This window comes from Callorhinus ursinus, unplaced genomic scaffold (genome assembly GCF_003265705.2).
Source record: "Callorhinus ursinus isolate GAN/ISIS: 27379988/994484 unplaced genomic scaffold, GSC_fseal_2.0 scaffold28, whole genome shotgun sequence".
In the NCBI taxonomy this organism is placed as follows: Eukaryota; Metazoa; Chordata; class Mammalia; order Carnivora; family Otariidae; genus Callorhinus; species Callorhinus ursinus.
The window spans coordinates 3,368,519-3,389,454 of NW_027397090.1; the positions used below are offsets into that span (position 1 = coordinate 3,368,519).

The 20,936-nt window shown below is 40.8% G+C and overlaps 1 protein-coding gene across 4 annotated transcripts in view; it reads right to left on the reverse strand.

The window, feature by feature from the left end:
* Window positions 1–1,803: 1,803 nt before the first annotated feature.
* GCNT1 (glucosaminyl (N-acetyl) transferase 1) overlaps window positions 1,804–20,936 on the reverse strand; it is a 28,124-nt gene continuing 8,991 nt past the window's right edge. For 3 of the 4 annotated variants that reach the window (XM_025891397.2, XM_025891399.2, XM_025891398.2), the window contains 2 exons: window positions 8,771–8,862; window positions 1,804–7,334 (listed from right to left, as the gene is read on the reverse strand). In XM_025891397.2, coding sequence (XP_025747182.1) covers window positions 5,904–7,190 — 1,287 coding nt within the window. In that variant the 5' untranslated portion in view covers window positions 7,191–7,334; window positions 8,771–8,862 and the 3' untranslated portion in view covers window positions 1,804–5,903. The remainder of the gene's footprint in view (window positions 7,335–8,770; window positions 8,863–20,936) is intronic. The other variant, XM_073878059.1, reaches the window with a different exon arrangement.

The window sequence follows — 20,936 nt, forward strand, 5'->3', positions numbered from 1 at the left end:
TTTGACAGGAATTGTGTACATGGTACCTGCCTCCTCCATCCTGTCTTTAGGGAGGTTCTGGGTTCCTGAAAGAAAAGCCTAAGAAAGGAGGAGAGGTTGTTTGCGGAAGAGGGGAAAAAGGTTGCTGAAAAATCAAGCTTCGCTGAAGCATGAGTGCCAGCCATTTCGTTTTTTGTTCAACTTTATGCTTTTAAGCAGTTTCAATTCCTTTGCAATATTTTACATATACTAACAACTGAGTTATTTTTGTATTGGTCTGAGGGTTAAAATGCAAACTAGCAATACACTTTTAAATTTTTAGCTTTAAAACATGCCTTCATATCTAGTATTACAAGAATTCAGGGGCACCTGGGTGGCTCAGTCAGTTAAGTGTCTGCCTTCAGCTCAGGTCATGATCTCAGGGTCCTGGGATCGCATCCCGGGGTGAGTTCCTTGCTCAGTGAGGAGCCTGCTTCTCCCTTTCCCTCTGCCGCTCCCCCTGCTTGTGCACTCTCCCTCTGTCTCAAATGAAATCCTTGAAAAAAACCCAAACAAATCCAAGGCTTCATTACTTTCCTTTCTCAAAGTATTCCTAGCTATTCTTTTATTTTTCAAGATTTATTTGAGAGAAAGAGACAGACAGACAATGAGTGGGAGGGGCAGAGGGAGAGGGAGAATCTGAGGCAGACTCTGTGCTGAGCAGGGAGACTGTCAGGGGGCTCAATCCCATCCCTGAGATCATGACCTGAGCCGAAACCAAGAATTAGACACTTTACCAGCTCTGCTACCCAGGCGCCCCTCCTAGCTATTCTTGCACATTTTTTCTTTCAGATGAAATTTAGAACAATTTTACTAATGTTTGAGAATATGGTTGGACTTCATTTAACATATAGACTGATTTGGGAAGGGCCATGTTTAAAATAATTGTCTCAGAGCACAATGTAGTTTTCCTCCACAGTCCCACACACATCTTACCTTTGAACATTTTCTGAGCTTGTTGCCATGATAAATGCTCACATAATCCCATTATATTGTAAAACTTATTTTTTGCTTGAATATGGAAACCCTATTAACTTTGACTATCTGGATCTATTGGTTAATTAAAAATCCTAAGACAAGATTTTTTGGGTTTTCTATTTGGACAAACATACAATCTGCAGTAATGAAAAGTCTTTTCTTTCCCAACAGCTATAAGTCATTTCTAGTTTCAGTCTTATTGCATCAAAAAATATTAAATCAATACTCCCATGACAAGCCCTGAAAACTTTAAGAAAGCACATATTAAAAATTAAATCTTTGACAAGTAAGCTTATGAAGGATATATATTAAAAGTCTCAAGTGTTAGAGAAAGATCCAAGGTTAATCAACTTTGTCACTTTCTGGAGTGTGTTTCATCTAAATTGAAGCCAAAGAGCACCAGAAGGATTTAACAGATCAGGTGAGAGGACATTTGGAGCTGGTACTTAATATTTTCGGGGGGGGGGTCAGATGGGGATGGTTCTTTTCCCTCCACTGCACCCTCCACAGACCACAGCAAGTAACAGATCTTGTTAGTATTTGTGGCCATTGAGATGGAACTGACTGGGAAAGTGCCCTTCCCCCATCAACAGATACTGCATTCTTCTAAAGGCCTGGTCTGAATCTTTTTGCATAATCTGTGTTAAATTTTCTACCACTGCCACACCCTCTTCCTCTCAAGACATCTCTGCCTGGAGAATTAATGTTTTTAATCAACAACACTTCTTGGTTACAAAGTACCACACCAGCTACTAAATTTAAGTGCTGGTAGCTAAGGAAAAAAGAATAATTTATGGAGACAAGGCATTGATGTCCGAATGGCTGATTTTAATGGTGATATGACTAGTTACAAATGCATTCAGTCCTGCCCACAATCAAAAGAGTAAAACCTATGGTAGCCACATTTGCCAGGAAACAGTGTTGCATTTGTTTTATATGTGACATAATGAGAAATAAGTTATTTTTCTAAGCAAACTACAAAAATCCAGTTTAATTGACCCTACGGATGAAATAAATTAAAACATGGAACATGGCTTCCTCCTCCCCTAAATAACTGCAAGAGAACATCTACTTATGTTATTTGAGTGAATTGTATTTGATGAATGACACAAATCCATGTTTGGAGACAATAATGCTTCTGGAGAAGGAGTAAATTTTGCTGCCCCCAAATTTGCCTCTTTGGCATATTATTTCAAGCTGGGTATTTTTTTTCCCTAAAGATTTATTTATTTATTTTGGGATGCTGGGAGGGAGCACGAGTGAGTGGTGGGGCAGAGGGAGAGACAAGAATCTCAAGCCGACTCCCTGCCTAGTGCAGAGACCCAGCCCGATGTGGCCTCGATCTCACGACCGAGAGCATGACCTGAGCCGAAATCAAGAGTCAGACGCTTACCTGACTGAGCCACCCAGGCACCCCTAAGCTGATTATTTTTAAGAGACGGCAGACTCAAGAAAAACTCTGAAAACTGAAGAGAATTTACCCTTTTAAGAGACATTTACATATACAAGAGAAATCTCCATATATAAGGGTGTCTCCTTCAGTACCAAAAAGAGGGAGAAGACTCTAAATCTCTAGAAACTGTTATCAATGGAAAAGACATGGACTTAAATCTGTAGAGTAACCTTACCCTGGTTTATTGTGCTTTTTCTGGTAACCTCCCATAACAGACTCCCCACCCCAACACCTTTTGTCTTTAACTGGAGATGATGTTTTAAGGTAATGGCTTCAGCCAGGGAATTACTGCTTTCCTGGGTTTCTCCCATGTACACAGAAGGTATACATGTTATTTATTAGTTTGATTTTTTTCTTTTTTTTAAGTAGGCTCCTTATCCAATGTGGGGCTCGAACTCATGACCCCAAGATCAAGAGTCACATGCTCTACTGACTGAGCCAGCCAGGCATCCCTGTTTGATTTTCTCTTGTTAATTTCTCCTTACTCAGTCTCATGTCAATTTGATTCTTAGACCAGCTAGAAGAACCTTAACGGGTAGAGTAAAACTTTTTCCTGCCTAACAATTCACATTTGCAAAGTTTAACAGTTGTTTACTGTGGTGTGGAAGAGCCTAGGTAACCGCCTAAAAAAAGAACTTTTTTTTTTAAGTGTTGCACTTAATAAGTAAAACATTACTTATTATTGATGCATTACTTCATTAACCAGAATAAACCTTCCATCTCAAAATTGCAGTTTATGTTTTGTGAATGATTCCTAATAATTCCCTACATAAGACCCTAAGTGACGGTAAAAGCAGTGTTTAATAACTGACATATAGGGAACAATTTATATCTTTCTCAACTTGCATTTTTGCTTTCTTTTGAAACCATCTTTTTGATTTTTCAAATTGCTTGTCCCAGTTGTATGAATTTTATTTTTTAAGATTTCATTGTTAAGTAATCTCCACACCCCACATGGGGCTCAAACTTAGAGCCCTGAGATCAAGAGCCAGCCAGCCACCCATGTCCCATAGTATGAATTGTATTTGCTTTAAGTTATGCTAAAATGTATAAAAGGAAGTCACAATAAACAAATTTTATATAATTCCTATAACAGGCATTAGCAATAGGGTAATGTATAGACATATCTCACCAAGCGCCATTCTAGAATATAGAGGTACCACAGCTATATAGAAGACAGTAGGTCCATAGTTTTAGTGTGGGACTTGGGCAGATGACACTCTAAAGTCTTATTTTTATATCTACGGTGGAGAAAAATCTCTCAAAACCTGTCAGTTTGAAATGTAAATCACTTGCAGTCACACTACAAAGTAGTGTTGAGGTAAATAACCTTGGCTATTTGTAAATTAAAAAGATAGATTTAACCTTCAATTTTTGCTAAATTCCAAAATCCATACAATTTAAAGCAAGTGGGACACGATGTTAACAACCAGCGATTCCAGGTGAGGGTTATATGGTGTTCACTGTACTATTATTTTTAACTTCCCTGTAAATTTGTATATTTTCAAAATAAGAAATGAAAACGCACATAAAACAAGACACCATGAATGAAGTAAAAATATAAGACAAAGTATTTGTCAATGAATACCACTAATTTTAGAGGAAAAAAAGGACCCATCTATAGGTAAATCCTTCTGCTAAGAGCATGGGAGAAACATTTGACATGCATTAAAAGAACAAACCAATTTAGAAGGCAAGAGAGACAGCACTGTCATCTTATGCCCTCATGGACATCATCTTTGAGTTTTCAGAGTATGTTTTCTTGGTCCAACATTGGCTGTCTTGTCTAATTACGCAAAACAGCAATCTACTGACTTGCACATTTACACATGATGACAAAGCTTTTAAAAATGTGAAAATTTCATTCAGGAGGGTCGGTAGAACAAAGCTCTCTCCATAAAATGAAAATGTTCTCTAACTTTAAGGAATAAAAAATATTTTCTCACTTGAATGCCTGAAAACTGCTTGTCTTATGAATTTCTTCTGTATCACTTCAATTTGCTATGCTTTATAATAAAGTACATAGTTTTGATTGTTTAGAGCCTCAGCTTAATGATAAGGCGTCCCATTTCCTGTTAGATCTCTGGCTGAACAGTATCAGCTTAGCAAAAGAACGTTTTCTTTCTAATCTTCATTTACTTTGACATATGAGATAGCACAATGGTTACCTTGAATCATTTGTCTTTTGGTGGAAAAGTAGAGCAGACATCATAGGCTGTGAATATCAACACTGAAACAACCTGCCATTCCCTCAGGATTACCAAGCCTTCAAGTACGCATGTGGAAGAACAGCTTATGGGCTCTGAGGAAGAAGGAAATTTACAATCCAAGGGCTAAGGAATAACTAAGGGGCAGGTAACATGAAGAAGCAAGGACAGCAGAAGCCAGCCAGTCCTTTGAAGTGGAGACACAGGTGACATAAAGATGCAAGTCCCTGGGAAGCTGGACCTAAGTGGATCCCAAGAGCAATAGCCTTACTATCTGCTATAGTAAGATGAATGACTGCTAGAACATTCATCATAGGCCTCGGAAACTGCCCAAATATGGCCACCTCTTCTACTCCCCATACCTACTCCACTCTTTCTGTCTTAGATCCCAAATCCCCATACACACTGTTGGATCACATGAAGAGAACTGAGGCACTATGAAAACAAGTTTTTCTATAGCTTGATAGCACGGCCTGAGGAGACAGGGGCAGGGATGAGTCGAGACAAGTATTTGGAAAATTGAGTTTCTCTGTGGACGCTATAATAATAAAGATCTCTTAACTTTTCAAATAACTTAAGGTATCTTTTCTAATAAGCTGATTCATAGAATCGACGAAGCGAGACACATTGCCACTTTTGTTTTTAAAAACATATACACATTATTAGAAGCAAAAATTAGTCAGAAATATTCACGTTCAGTCAAGCCCATTTTTTCAAGTTCCCTGAGATGACACATACCGACATGCTACACAGCACAATGTTACAGCAGAAAGCAAATTATTTACAAGGACCATTTAAAGTCAAATTTCTATTTCACCACATAAAACCTGCAAGATAAATTATATCCTTACAATTGGTTGTTGCTATAAATTTATTCAAATCAAGAAAATTGTCATAATTAAAGCTCTCAAAGTAATTTTGGCACAGATGAAATCTTGGTCATTTTGTTAAGTCCCTGAGTTCTTTTAACAGGCTGGTTTTTGCATTCACCCACATCCCCAGCTACGTGGGCCACTGCCCCCCACAGTGCCTCCCAACCTACCCTGACCCCATGCTAACGCTAGGTCAACATTTAATGCTATAACCTTTCTAACCCATGGTGCAGGGCAGAAATCACACAGCTTCAAGGTCCCTATAGTTTCAAAAAGCGCCCCCTATAGTTTCTCTGTTTATCACCAGGCAGAAGGATCAGGTAGGGTGCATCTCATGCACACGTCTTCTCATTTCTAGTTGCCTAAAATGAACCGTCAATGTTTTAATGTCTCCAGGGCTTTATGCCTCAGATGCTCATCCAAACACTGGATGGCAAAGAGGTCAATGTCCGTGTCAAACTTGTTGGCAAACAAGTGGTGCTTGCGTAGCATCCAGTTCAAGTCCCCTGCTCCAAACACGCACACAGAACGCACATGGACCCCACTGCAGGGTGGGTAGGGGGCACCCTTGGAAACATCCCCCTCGAAGTACTGCCATTTGACAAACCTTGCAATTGCATGCATGTCAGACATGTCATACTTCTGGCTTAAGGACAATGAGCCCGGGACATCAGGGATCCTCTGAATAGTGGCCCAGAGATACTCATCAGGGCTGTATGTATCTTTAGCCCACTCCATAAACTTTTGGATTTTTTCATTCTCTAGCACATACCCCACATACATCCTACTGACCACAAAATAGGCACTGCCTGAAAACAGAGGTGTTTCGAGAGGAGGGTGCATTTTGTCAGTCCCTGTGTTCGTCAGCTTCCCATTAACAATTGTATAATGCTTTTTCCACCTTTCTTTTTTATTGGATGGCATTCTCTCAGTTTCTAGGTTGTTTTCACCCATTAGCGACTTGAGCTTCCGGACAATTTCTAAGTTGGTTTTAATGGGAAAATCCATACCGCAAAGATTTATCAAGTACTTCCAGTCTGTACTCATCCTGTAGAGGTCTTGCATGCAGTTGAGGTCAGCCTGAACCCGACTCCACGAGGCATACACCACACTCTCCAGCTGACTGGCCACAAAGACATTACTGAAGCAGGATGCGATGCCAATCACCGCGGCCAAAAAGGAATCCTCTGACTTTCTGTCCACGTGGATGCAGTAGAAATTCTGAGGCATATAGATGGCTCTCAGGAGCCTGTCAAGCATTTCGATTTTGTGATGAACCACTATAGAATATGCTATGGGAAATTCTTCCTCTTCTTTACTAAGGGGTTGCATGATATATCTACGCCTCTTGATGAAAGAATTACAATCTCTGGTCATGTTTATATAGTCATTGGTTGTCCACCGAGGGCGCTGCCTAAATTTCACCGTTAGAATTTCAAGCTGTACCTTTTGGATTTCATCTACATCCCCCTGTAAAACTTTGGTACAATTAATGTTACTACTAGGATTCTCTCCAACCAGCTCCAAATGTCCAACACTTATAAATTCGGGCTTTTGATGAATTCTTAAAACAGAGAAGGTGACTAGGGAAAAAACAAGAAGCAGGAAGAAGTATTTAGTGGGATAAGAGAAAAGTCTCCTTCGCAGCAACTTTCTCAGCATTTCAAACAACAATCAGGGATTTTCCTTAATTAAGGGCAGTCTTCCAGGCTTCAAGCAGTCATGATTTCTCTACTGTCGTGGCCCTGAGAGTTGTCAGTTCGCATTTATCGAAACTGCAAAGGCATCTTGAAATGGAGAACAACACTAAAAGAAAAATAGAAGGAATGTATATAAATACAGTCTTTTTACGACGCCTCAGGTTTAAAAACCACCCTCTTTGTTATGAGGTCAGATGTTCAAAACAGAACAAAATTGGTCAATCAGCAGAAAAGGGTAGTGTTAGAGGAAACCCACAGTCTGTAATATTAATACCAGATTCTTAAAAAAAAGAATACAAGGGGGGGGGGGCTCCTGGCTCGTTCAGTCGGTGGAGCATATGACCCCTGATCTTGGGGTTGTGAGTTTGAGCCCTACGTTGAGTATGGAGATTGCTTAAAAATAATATCTAAAAAAAAAGAAAAAAAGAATACAAGGATGTGCTAAAATATCCTACATTATACCTCTTAGGAAGTTACCTCTCAGGAAAATTGAGGTACAAATCGCAGTTGAAGACCTAGGCTACAATTATTTAACTCTCCACAGTTGGTGAGATAAGTTTTTCCTCCTGTGCCAGTTCTAAGGAGCACCCTTTGCCTTGAAATCATTACTAATCTGGGTTCCTCCTGATGCATCCATTAATGTCCATCAGTTGGCATCAGCAGCCCCAAATATTTGAAGCGAGCAGCTTCACTCTGCACTTCACCAACTTAGGACTGGAGGTGCTCTTAGGGAGAAATTTAAAAATAGCTATGACTTCTAAGAATCTCTGAAGGCAAAGCAAGTCGAGTGAGTTTTCAAACTAAATCAGGAAGACCCAGCTGAAACCAGGCCAGATTTGGGTCTGTTTTGAATCTCTCTTAGTTCAGTTCCATACCAGGTACCCCAGGAAGAGAAGACATACACAGTCCAAAATAGAGACAAAGCCTTGCATTTCCTACATTGCTTTTACAGGTTATAATAATTAATGCTTGTGAGAAACAACAGTTGTATACAAATTATAATGTATGACACACCTGTTGTCTACATTCAAATGAGGAATCTGACCCATTTTTATTATGTTTACAAATATTACAAAATATATTTTGTTGTCAAAAATCAGCTTTGTAAGTTGGCAATTGGTTCTATAACTAACAAGTGCTACTCTTCTTCTTTTTTTTTTTTAAGACTTTATTTTAATCTCTATACCCAACTTGGGGCTCGAACTTACCACCCTGAGATCAAGAGTCCTATGCTCTACTGAGTTAGCCAGGCACCCCTAAGTGTTACTGTTCTAACAGAGAAAGCCAAATGCCACGGATCATCTCCATACCAGATTTATAGAGATTTGAAACTGGTTTTTAATACCAGGATTAGCACTAGAACTTTTAAATATTTCGTTAGGAAATAAATTGTGAATATTAATAATGCAAATACAAATAAATAATTGGACATTATTAGTATAGAATAATGTTATGAAAAGTACTTAGATTTTTTTTTTTTTTAAACCATTTAGACTTAAAGAAAGTCTGGCTCATTTAGTTCTCGGATTTCAGGTAACATACTGTGTTTGGAGAGTGCCTTTCATGCAGTCAAGTTTCTTATATGTACCAGGCATTCAGCAACAGTGCTGTCCCATGAGGCTTTTAAAAAAAACCTGTGAAATGAAAAGGGAAATGTGTGAAGGGAATGTAATGCCCATTAAGTACACCCACACTCAGAAAGCATGCTGGTGAACTAATCCTAGGTATTCACTTTTTTTTCCTCAAAATTATGGTTGGTTCATTTCTTGCTTTTAAAATTTCCTTCTCTCCAATCTTAACTTGTTTTTCTACTGCTCTTGTGTATTGTTAAAGGTTTGAAAATATTTACAATTTGGGTCAAGCTTTTCCAAAGAAAACTCTAGCAACATGTCCCAGAGTGGGTGCCAAGGAACGGTGTAATGGTCTAGTACTACTGGGCAATCCAATATATTCTGTCCCCACTATGAAGATTCCTGGTGCACACAGGCCCATGAAAACAAGCTTGCAGTTGAGTTAGCTGCCTATCTCATCTTCTTCCAACTGTCTTGTCCACCACCCAACCCCAAACCTCTATTAGCAAGAAACGTGGCGAGATTCTGCAAAAATACTTAAGCATGGCAACCATTAAAACATCAGATCATCATAAACAAAATGATGCCACTAGGCAGCTCCTACTCCTTACTGGTTCAGACATTTGAAGAAATCTCTGTCCAATCATTAAGTGATCTGATCTCCAAGCTAACTGAACAGGGACTTAAGTGGCCTCACACTACAAAGAAAATAAACTTTTGAAAATTAACTTAGAAAAATTACTAAACAAAGAGCAACACCACCAAACCCCGGGCAGGGTATGAGCAGAGGTCTGACTACCAGAGTTGACACATTATAAAATCTCCCTTTTCTTTCTTTCTTTTTTTTTTGAGAGAGAGCATGTGCAAGAGAGCGGGAGGTGGGGGTGTAGGGGAGGGGCAAAGAGAGAGGGAGAGAGAGATTCTCAAGTAGGCTCCACACTTGGTATGGAGCCCACTGCAGGGCTCGATCTCATGGCCCTGAGCTCAAATCAAGAGCCAGATGCCTAACTGACTGAACCACCCATGCGCACCTAAAATGTCCCTTTAACAACAAAAAATTATAGAGTATGTCAAGTAACATGAAAGTCTGGCCCATATACAGGAAAAAAGCAGTCAATAAAAACTGTCCCTGAGGAAGCCCAGGCATCGGACTTAACCAAGACTTTAAGTCAGCTATTATAAATATTTTCAAAGAACTAAAGAACTGAAAGTATAAGAATCATATTTAACCACACTGAGAATTTCAATAAAGAGATAGAAAATGATAAAGAAAAAAACCCAACCGAAATCTGGAATTGAAAGTACAATAAAGTGAACTGAAAAATTGTCTAGAGGGGCTCAACAGTAGGTTTAAACTGACAGAAGAAAGAATCAGTGGAACTGAGGACAGGTCAAGTGAGAGTATCCAGTTTAAGGAACAAAAAGAAAATTAAGAAAAATGAACACAGCCCCAGAGACATGTTAGATACCATTAAGTATTATCAACAGATGTATAATAGGATTTGCAGAAGGAAAGGTAGTGGGGGAGAGGGCTGTATACATGAGCATGGGAGGTAGAAAAAAATATCTGAATACTGCTGTAAACTTCCCCAAATACGATTTTAAAGAATTAATCTGCACATCCAAGAGGAGCAATGAGCTCCAAGTACGCGAAATGGTACAATCGCTTTGGCAGTGTGGCAGTTTCTTACAAAGCTAAACAGAGGCTAACCTCTCAACATGGCAATCACACTCCTAGGTTTGTTTAATGGTCTAAGATATGGCCTATCGTGGAGAATGTTCTATGTGTTCTTGAGAAGAATGTGTATTTTGTTGATGTTGTGTGGAGTGTTCTACAGATGTTCCATTAGCCTACTTGGCTTATAGCAGAGTTCAAGTCTTCTGATTCCTTTTTGCCATTCCTTATGAAATGTCTTTCTTTGTCTCTAATAATTTTTGCCTTAAAGTCTATTTTGTCAGCTCTTAGTATAGTTACTTTAGCTCTTTTGGGGTATTTCTTTGCATGGCATATCTATTTGCATTCTTTTATTGCAATCTAATTGTGTCTCTAAATCTAAACCATTTCTCTTGTAGATATCCTACAGTTGGATCACTTTTTAAAAATCGATTCTGCCAATCCTTGCCTTGTGAATGGAAGTCTTAGTCCATTTACACAGAATCTGCCATTTTGCTATGTGACCCAAACACACTGCCAAGCCTTCCCTGCCTAGACTGTACCACAGGACTTGGCAACTGTCTTAGCAAGTATCCTAGAGAGTCCCTCCCTTGAACACTGATGCCTTTCCTGAAAGAGAAGACTTTCATGTGGACACCACCATGAATATTTTTCAGTAGAAAAACACAACTTAAGAAGAAACGGAAGAAGAAAATAATTCTACCATGTGAAGAAAACAGGGAAAGCCAAGACTTAAAGGCCATTCTTAATAGGTGGCTTTTTGAAATTAAAACTGAGAAGCACAAGAATACTAAGTTCTATAAAAACTGAAAGTAAACTCTGATCTTTTCTAATTCTCGTACTAAGGAGAGGTGCTCAAGGAAGGGGACAAGAAGAAAACCATGGAACACACATGAGGTAACAATACAGTCTCAAGAAGTGTTCCAACATAAAATGAGCAATTCCAACTGGTCAGGACTAAGGCGCAGCTGAGTACTCACTGGAGTGGGAGGACAGACAAAATGTCCTCCGGTAGAGTGAGAGAAGCAGCAGCAAGTAATATTTGAAAAGCAGACAGACGAAAGGTAACTGATTAAGCAGACCCAAGAATCCCAGACTGACAGCAGGGAAAGAAAGAACCAGCTCTATTTTTGCTACAGGATCTTCAAAAGATAGCACAGATTCCAGAGCGGGGATGAGAGTGTCTGAAACAAAAACAAAACAGTATTGACCGGCAGCTTTTTAAAAGCAGTTGGGTCTCTACCCTGAAAACTGGCCATGACCCAAGACTTAGTCTCTGAAGGCTGGGGCACACCAGGCACAATGGAAAGCAGGGTTTCCACTCAGGAAACAGTGGAACCGGGTGAACCCAGAAACAATAGGTATTGAGGTCTCCTTCCCTATTTGCAGCTATCAGCTCCCAGAACTTCGACAGCCAAGCCAATGCAGGAGTTTATTTACTAGAGAATCAACCAAGCCAACACTTAAATACATTGCTTAAATTAGAAATTTCCCCAAATGTTCAAAGAAACAGATTGTGTACAGAGAGAAGAAACTAATTATAATAACCTCAGAGAGAAGAAAAAATATTGTATTCAATCAATCAGTAAGATTATATGGCCCCCAAAATAGGCAAAACAATACTCTCATCCCATATGCTCTTTTGCAATGTGACCTTGTCATTCACCAATCAAAAAATAGTCAAAATTTCTTTCCCCTTGAATTTGGACAACCTTATGACTACACTGACCAGTAGAGATCAGCAGAAGTGACGCGATGTGGCCACCAAGACTGGGTCATGGAAAACTAAGGAGCTTCCAACTGGTTGTCTTAGAAAATTTGTTCTCCAGAGGCTTCCTTTTGGAACCAGCTTCCATGATATAATAAGCCAGACAGAGAGTCCAAGATACCCAAGTCAACAGTCCCGATGAACCCAGCCTTCATTCAACCCAGCCCAGGTGCCAGACATGTAATTGAAGAAGCCACCAGATGACTCCAGCCGATAGTCACTCAAGTCTTCTCTGAATTCCTGACCCACAGAATGTGTGAGCAAAAAATAAAATGGAAATGCTCATGTTACTACATTTGGGGAGGTTTGCCTCACAGCAGGGACTCCAACTAATCTGAAACAGAACATTTAGCAAATAGAAAAAAGCTATTAAAAATTAATGACATGATAGGAAAAACTGCAAAACTCAATGGCAGTGTTGGAAAAGAAAGTTGAGGAAAACTCTCAGGGAGTTAGGCAAATAGGCAAACCAACTGATGGGGAAATTGGAAGGGGAAGAAGGGGAAGAAATGTATCACAAAGATGGAACAGTTTCCAGATTGGCACTCCTTGGAATATCAATACAATGGGTGAAAACAGATCCACACCAAGACACATTCCTGAATCATGAAATATTGGAATACTGGTAAAGAGAATATCACATAGATCTCCAGAGGGGTAAAAATAAGCCCCATAGACAGGATTCAGAAGCACAGTGTCTTCACATTTCATAGAAACCATCCACAGAAGGCAGATAATGAAGATAATGGCAACAGCATCAACAATGCTAAAGGAAACTGAATTTTCCTTTTTTTAGTTTCCTTTCCTAAAAGGAAACCCTAAGTCAATTAAGGGTAAAATAAAAACCTTGTACATCTTAAGACAGGTAAAGTCTCAAAATATTAACTTTATGCACTTTATCTCAGGAAGCTACTAGAGGATGAACTCCATCAAAACTAAAGTATGAGGGCCCTGGGCTGGCTCAGTCCATAGAGTGTGACTCAATCTCGAGGTTATAAGTCGAGCCCCACTTTGGGGGTAGAATTTACTTAAAACAACAACAACAACAACAACAAAACAGCTAAAGTATAAACTAAGACAGGGGAAAACATAAGAATCAGAAAAGGTATATCCCAGGATGATGGTAAAGGAACATCCTAGACTATATCACAGGCCAACTGATAACCGTAGCAGGCTGGGGCAGATGAGAAGGCCCCAGGAGAGGGTGGCTCTGTCGGGTCAGTGGGTGAAGTGACTGACTCTTGATTTCAGTTCAGGTCATGATCTCAGGGTCATGAGTCAAGCCCCAAGTCAGGCTCCGTGCTTATCAAGGAGTCTGCAGGAGATTCAATCCCTCTCCCTCCGCCCCTCCCCCATCTTGCATGCGTGAGCCTGGGGGCATGCGCTCTCACACGCTCTAAAATAAATAAATAAATAAATAAACAAATAATAAATAAAATATAAAAAAAAAAAAGGCCCCAGGAGAGATGTCTTCAAGATGAAACTGATGGAATAAATGATGGGAATAAGCATATTGAAAACCGATTTAAAAAAAACCGGCAGTTTGGGTCGTGAATTTATAACTACATTGAAAACAAAGCAGATGAGGGAGGGTTGGGGTGATAATCATTGCCTCCAAAGAAATCAGAGACATGCAATGATGAAAAAACCCATCCCTGTGCTCTGTGGCTTAGCTCTGAAGAGCACTGGTCTTATAAGCACGATTTTCCCAACAAGATTCACCAAAACCTTATTAGGAGGACAGAGCAATGGGAAAGATGACTGTTGAAAGAAATGAGTGTGTGCTTTGCCCTGCATCACATAACTGCCCATGGGAGAGGCTCTAAAATACATTACTGAAAGGCCTCTGCCTAATTTAATCCACCACCTCTCGTCTTCAACAGCTCACCATGGTAAGGATGGGACAGAAGTAAGGTAGGGGACTGTTTTCACAAAGATAAATACATGAGGCGATCTGTGTAAGGAAGTCTAAAACCCTAGATTATCGAATCTAGATTGCAGTTTGGAATATGTCAGGACACAGAGGACCTCGCGATATAATAACTAAGACCTAGATAGAGCTAGCACAAGCCTCAGTATTTTAAATAAACCGATGCCAAAAGATGACATTCATCCCAATCACACACCAGTTTCAGTGAATTTAGAGAAGTATCACTACAAAGAGAAGAAAATGAAAAAAAAAAATTAAAGAAACGAGCTACCTGTGGCTCAGGCTGTATTTTCCTAAATTCCTTTTTTAATAATAATTTTTTAAAAAGGCAAAGCAGGAAGAGGGAGGAAGAAGGGATTAAGACATATTATAAACTAATAGGACATAACATATTTAATTTAGACCTCGAGCTAGGATTTACCCTATTTACATAAATTTGCATATATATATGTACATACCCCTAAGAACAATCAGGATTTTCCTGTTCAGCCTCTAATTAATCTCAAGACTCCCAGACAAGGGGCAAGATAAAAAGGGCCCTGCACCGGTTAGCTTTGTTAACTGTGGGGCAAGGTTAGAGCGGGCAGGTGAGTCAACTATAAAACATGAAAGGATAGGGGCGCCTGGGTGGCTCAGTTGGTTAAGCGACTGCCTTCGGCTCAGGTCATGATCCTGGAGTCCTGGGATCGAGTCCCGCATCGGGCTCCCTGCTCAGCGGGGAGTCTGCTTCTCCCTCTGACCCTCCCCCCATCTCATGTGCTTTCTCTCTCATTCTGTCTCTCAAATAAATAAATAAAATCTTTAAAAAAAAAAAAATGAAAGGATGGACTTCAAAAAGGTAAACTCTTTTCTCCTCAACCATTTCCACCACAGTCATTCTGGCTTAAGTCCAAACAAAACTATTATACATGGGACTAACTCTCTCTCCCTAGTGCCTATTGTTTCATTTTTAACAGTGGAAATACTTTTTCTTTAAAAAAAAAAATACAGGGGCGCAGGGGTGGCTCAGTTGGTTAAGCGTCTGCCTTCGGCTTGGGTCATCATCCCAGGGTCCTGGGATCGAGCCCCGCATCGGGCTCCCTGCTCCGCGGGGAGCCTGCTTCTCCCTCTCCCTTCGGGGCTCCCCCTGCTTGTGCTCCTTCTGGCAAATAAATAAAATCTTAAAAAAAAAAATCCACGCGCACGCACACGCACGCATGCACCCCCAGGCAAGCAGATGCACACGTGTGTGTGCCCGCACAGGCATGTGTAACTGAACAGCTGGACGGCTAAGTCAGGGCTCCTCTGTGACTAAACTTCACAGACTCCCAAGGACTATTATTCCGTGACCCAGAGGCTGCTGTGCCCCAAGCAGAATACCCATCACTGTGACTGATGCTAAAACTGCCCAAGCATCTCAGGGGATTGGGACCCCAAAGCAACCTGAAGCGGCCAAGGGACGGAACAGGAAGTGGATGAGATCTCAAGGCGACTTCCTGCCATTTACCACCTGTGTGTCCATGGCCTCCCCTCATCGGTTGCCTGCCTGCTGTCTGTGACTCACTGCAGCAAGGTGCCAAGATTTTGAGGTGTCACTTTAACGCAAACTCCTGAGACCCCCCCCAAAAGTGTCCGCTCCTCCAGACCGGCCAGGAAAAGCTCTTGGAGTCCCCAAAACTTAGGACCATGATTAAAAACACCGACCTCCACAGTTTAGGTCACTGTGTCCACACTTCATTCCAGAGTTCCCTTGGGCTCCAGCCACGGAAACATGGGAAAACCTCCTAGGACCGGCACTGGACCGTTTCCTGTGCCCTCTTTGGAAAGGGGTTTTCTACATGAAATAAGATATTACAACTAAAGCCAGATGGTGTGACCAAGGGAGTAGAGGGCTGAAAGCACGTGCTCAGTACAAGGCAGACATGGAAATGAGGAAATGTAGGAATACAGCTGGTCACTTCAAACAGGATTCCAGAATTATGTGCCCTTCAGACCAAAATTTGTGTTTTCCACAGCAAAAAAATGTCCCACTGATCCCACCCATTAGTACCTATGCTTTCTTGATATCTTGAATCCTCTTCCAATTTATAATTCAGTGCTAGAAATACATATGGGGGTGCCTGGGTGGCTCAGTCAGTTAAGCGGCTGGTTCTTGGTTCTGGCTCAGGTCATCTCAGGGTCCTGCAATAAAGCCCTGAGTCGGGCTCTGTGCTCAGCATGGAGACTGCTGGGGGTTACCTCCCTCTCCCTCCCTCTGCTTGCACTCTCTTACTCTCTCTCTAAAATAAATAAAATCTTTTAAAAAAGCGAAGGAAATACATATGGACTTACAAGTTTTATACACTCCCTCGAAAGCCAAAAGAATGCCCATAATTGCACAAAAGTACCAGAATTAAGGCATTAGGAAAAGCAAATGATAAACTAAACACGGGGTATACATACAGAGGAATATACTCAGCCTTGAAAAGGAATGACATTCTGCCAGAAGCTACAACACAGATGAGCCCTAAAGACGTGCTATGTGAAATAGTCACAAAAACACAAATATCGCATGATTCCGCTTATATGTGGTACCTAGAGTCATCAAATTCTAAGAGATGGGAGGTTATTAGGGACTGGGGGTAGTATATGTGCAGGGGGAGAAGTTATAGTTTATTGGGTACAGAGTTTGGGATGATGTAAAGTTCTGGAAATGGATAGTGGAGATGGATGTACTTAATGCCACTGAGTTTTACATAGTTTTAACCTCAAGGGTTTTTTTTTAAACCTCTTTATTATGATTTTTTAAAAGACGCAGCTGGCTTACAACTAGACTAGAACTTCAGAGTGGGTGACTACCGGTAGAAAATGTTACTTAGAAGAGGCTTTTGAAATTAAGAGAAGACAGACATTAAAGGATATTTATTACAAGAGCACTGGGAGGAGTGAACCAGGTTGTCTGAACACGCAAAAAGGGGTCTTTTTTGAGTTGAGTGTCATGAAATTTTGGACATGAAGAACAAAGATCATCTGTCTTCCTCCCTCTCAAAGGCTAGTGTTTTTTACTGCCTATTTAGCTTTCGTGTTATATCCTGTTTCGTTTATGCACGAGCAATGGCTAAACCTTGAAATGGGAAAAACCTGTCCTCTAACGCAATAGAGTTCATTTGTAGAGGCGGACCTTTGTAGACCTGAATGAAATATATCTACTTCACGCATAAACACACACACACACACAGGTTTTTGTTTTTTATTTTATAGATTTTATTTATTTATTTGACAGACAGAGAGAGAGCACAAGCAGGGGGAGCAGCAGAGGGAGAGGGAGAAGCAGGCTCTCTGCTGAGCAGGGAGCCCGATGGGGGGCTCGATCCCAGGACCCCGGGATCATGACCTGAGCTGAAGGCAGACGCTTAACTGAGACACCCAGGTGTCCCTGTTTTTGTTTGTTTGGTTGTTTGTTTTTAAGCAATCTTCAACCTCATTACCACTGCAGGCCAAAAGTGAGTATAAAAGATCTATCGTTCACTTCAAAATTCCAGACTTTAAGAGTAATAAACTTTTTCAAAGGAAAAAGTTTATTTTTTAAAAAATCTATTACTAGGTGGTTTAGAATGCTAAATAGAGCACCGCAGTTTTATGGAAACAAAATTTTAGATTTGAAAGGTACTTTCAAGTTTCTTTTGTCTGCTCTTAATTTTGAAGATAATACTAGGGCACAGAAACCACACGTCCAAACAATTCTGAGACAGCTTAACAGCAGCCCTGGTTTCTGTCCCACCTGCTCATCACACAGCCCATGGGTCCTGGGTTTTCTGAACCCCAATTTTAAATATTCTAGGCTTTAAATGCTTCCTATGTCCCAGAAATTCCAATCCAAAATACCAGATTCCCTTTTGTTTTTAAAGGAAGTCCTAAAATTCCAGGTCATAGCATGTGTCTGGATTTTTGGCTGGTTAATCATAAGGGTCAGAGTAGATCTTCTCTTTTACTATGCAAAAAATGATAAAGGTAACCATGAGTGAGAATGAGAAATGCTCTTTTTAACATATTAAAATCCAGCTCAACCTCTTGTAACGTGGTCCCTTTCCCGAACCCTCCATGAGCTCAAACCTCACCGTCTAGTGGGAACCACAGCAGCAGTGTGAAGTCAAACAGAAGAGACAATAAATCCTATGTCATGTTCTAATGTAGGATTTCAGCAAGCTTCCTCATCTCTCCGAGCTTTGGTTTCCTTATCTGAGAAGTGGAGCTCCCCATTGGGATGGGGGTGATTCAAAAACCTGTCAAGCACCTGGCAGAGAGACTGGTATGCAGCAGTTGCTGGGTAAACAGAACAGGTGTCCTCACCACCATCTCCCATTTCAGCACTGAATTCCACATAATCCTGCCTCTAAACTGTTCCAAGCACGTCCTCGGTGAGTTCCTGGTAATCTGACCTAGTCTCGGGCTCCTTGCCCACTCCCTCCCCTCACGCTGTTCCCTGGGCCAACCACAGGGCGTATTCAACTCAAAAAATGAAACAAAGAGAAAGAGTCCGAGTTGTCCAAAATCCCTCTCTTCCCTCAAAGAAAGGTACAGCGGTAGTGTGGTTGCTTTTGTTAAATGTGCCTTCAAGTTCAGAGTGTTTTCCAGCTAAGGAAACTTAGAGTACAGTATTTAAATGCTCCCAATTACAGTGTGTTGGGGAGCATACCGTGAATTCTCAGTCCCCTGTGTCAGGTCGGACAGAACGAGTAGCTATCAAGAAACCCCAAACCACCGGCCTCGTACTAGATGGTGCTCATCCTGTCTTCAGGACTGACCTTACCTTCCTGCGCTTGGGGTTCCTAGCCTGTGCACAAGGGCAGTTGGGTTTGGGTCAGGGGTCCCCAACTCCCGACTCATACAGCACTCTGGTACTCCTCAGCGGGCGGATGATGGCCCGGGACGGGGAGGCTGAGGCCTGGCCAGATTGATTGTCTGGAGTGGAAGACGATGGGGAGCACCTGCTCCAAGACAACATACTAATCAGGCTGTACTTGCCGAAGTCGGAGGACTGACTTTCTTACGTAACAGCTTCTGAAATTGACAGGCACTTGATGCATCATATGTTCGCTACTATGGTGGTTTCTTTCCTTTTCTTTTTTTTTTAATTTCCTTAAAAGCAGGTATTAAAATTGATGGTGCTTTCGCAATGGAAGTTATTGTGGGATTAAGGAGATTGTTCAGGTGAAGGGTTAGCAAGAACGTTGCGACATTTTATACATTGCCTCCAGTTCCCGCAACCCTGCAAGTAGTTACTTTCCCTCTCACTTCACACTCAAGCAAACTGAGGCTTTAGGCTGCTCTGAATTGGGTCATCTGCTCCTGTTTACCAGCAGGGAAGAGGTGGGAGGGGGTTCAGCCCAGAGCTGACTCCCCAGAGGGTAGGGGGAACAGAGCAGTCTCATTTTCTGGCCAAGAATACTGGGTCCAGTTATTAACAGCTTCGAATCATACATTGCCTTACCTCCTAAACCTTCCGAGGGGCCCCAGAACCTTCCAAATATTCCTGCAGGTGTCAATATGACAAACTCTCCTCCTGAGGGCTTCAGTCCTAAGATACAGGGAACCATTTGTGATCTGAGACCTAACCATTCCCTCGAAGGGGCTGCATAAACTCGAGTGGCAAACTTGTTCCAACATTTTCATTGTATCTAGATTACATTTAGGTATATACGTTGAATTTCAAAGTACTGCCAAAGCCAAGAATGAAGGAATTCTCTACGTAACGACACACAGCATGTATAGAATAAACCCATTAAAAAACAAGGCTCCAAATATACTATCAATGTGCACTAGAAAATTGTGAGCACAGACATACCCAAAACTATTCAGTGATCATCTTTTGTTTGGGGGTGGGGTATTTATTCAAGCACTTTTGAAATGTTTTTAATTTCACTTCAGGAATTTCTTTTAAAATTGCAACTGAGATAAAATGGCCTCAATCCTCCAACATAAGCTCCAATTAAGCATGCTGGCAAAGCATTATTGTAAAGATAATTTCCAAACAAACAAAAAGCCACTTACAGTTCTAGTCCAGTTACACATCATTTTCAAGTTCCCTTCTAATGCCTGTCGAGGGACGCTCCTGACTTACATTTGTGCATAGATGTAATAGAAGCTGGGATTCAATTTTCTGTTGTTTTTTTTCTATTAATGGACATCGGAGAGTCTGTATTGTTTTTTTGCCAATGTTAGTATGCGTCTTGTGGTTGGATATTAAGGATATTTCCAAATTATATTGTTGTAAACATGAACTATGAACCTTTTGAAGATACACATAATTTGTTTTCTCTTAGCTTTATAAAGGATTTCCAGGAGTACGATTCTTGAATCAAAACTTATAAATTTTGGGGCGCCTGGGTGGCTCAGGCGGTAAGCATCTGCCTTCAGCTCAGGTCATGATCTCGGGGTCCTGGAATCGAGCCCCACATCGGGCTCCCTGCTCTGCGAGAAGCCTGCTTCTCCCTCTCCCACTCCCCCTGCTTGTGTTCCCTATCTTGCTCTGTCTCTGTCAAATAAATAAATAAAATCTTAAAAAAAAAACTTAGAAATTTCTATGGCTCTCTACTGTCTTCCAAATGGACTACACTCACTTATACTGCCAGTAGTAATATCTGAACACCATTTTTTCTACATTTACTATATAACTATCTTAATTATGTACTAGATATTCACCGATTGTATAATTATCTTTGTCATTATCACAACTATATAATGGTACATCAGTGAGGTTTCATTTTGTATTTCTTTGATTACCAGTGGCTCAATATTTTCTCTTG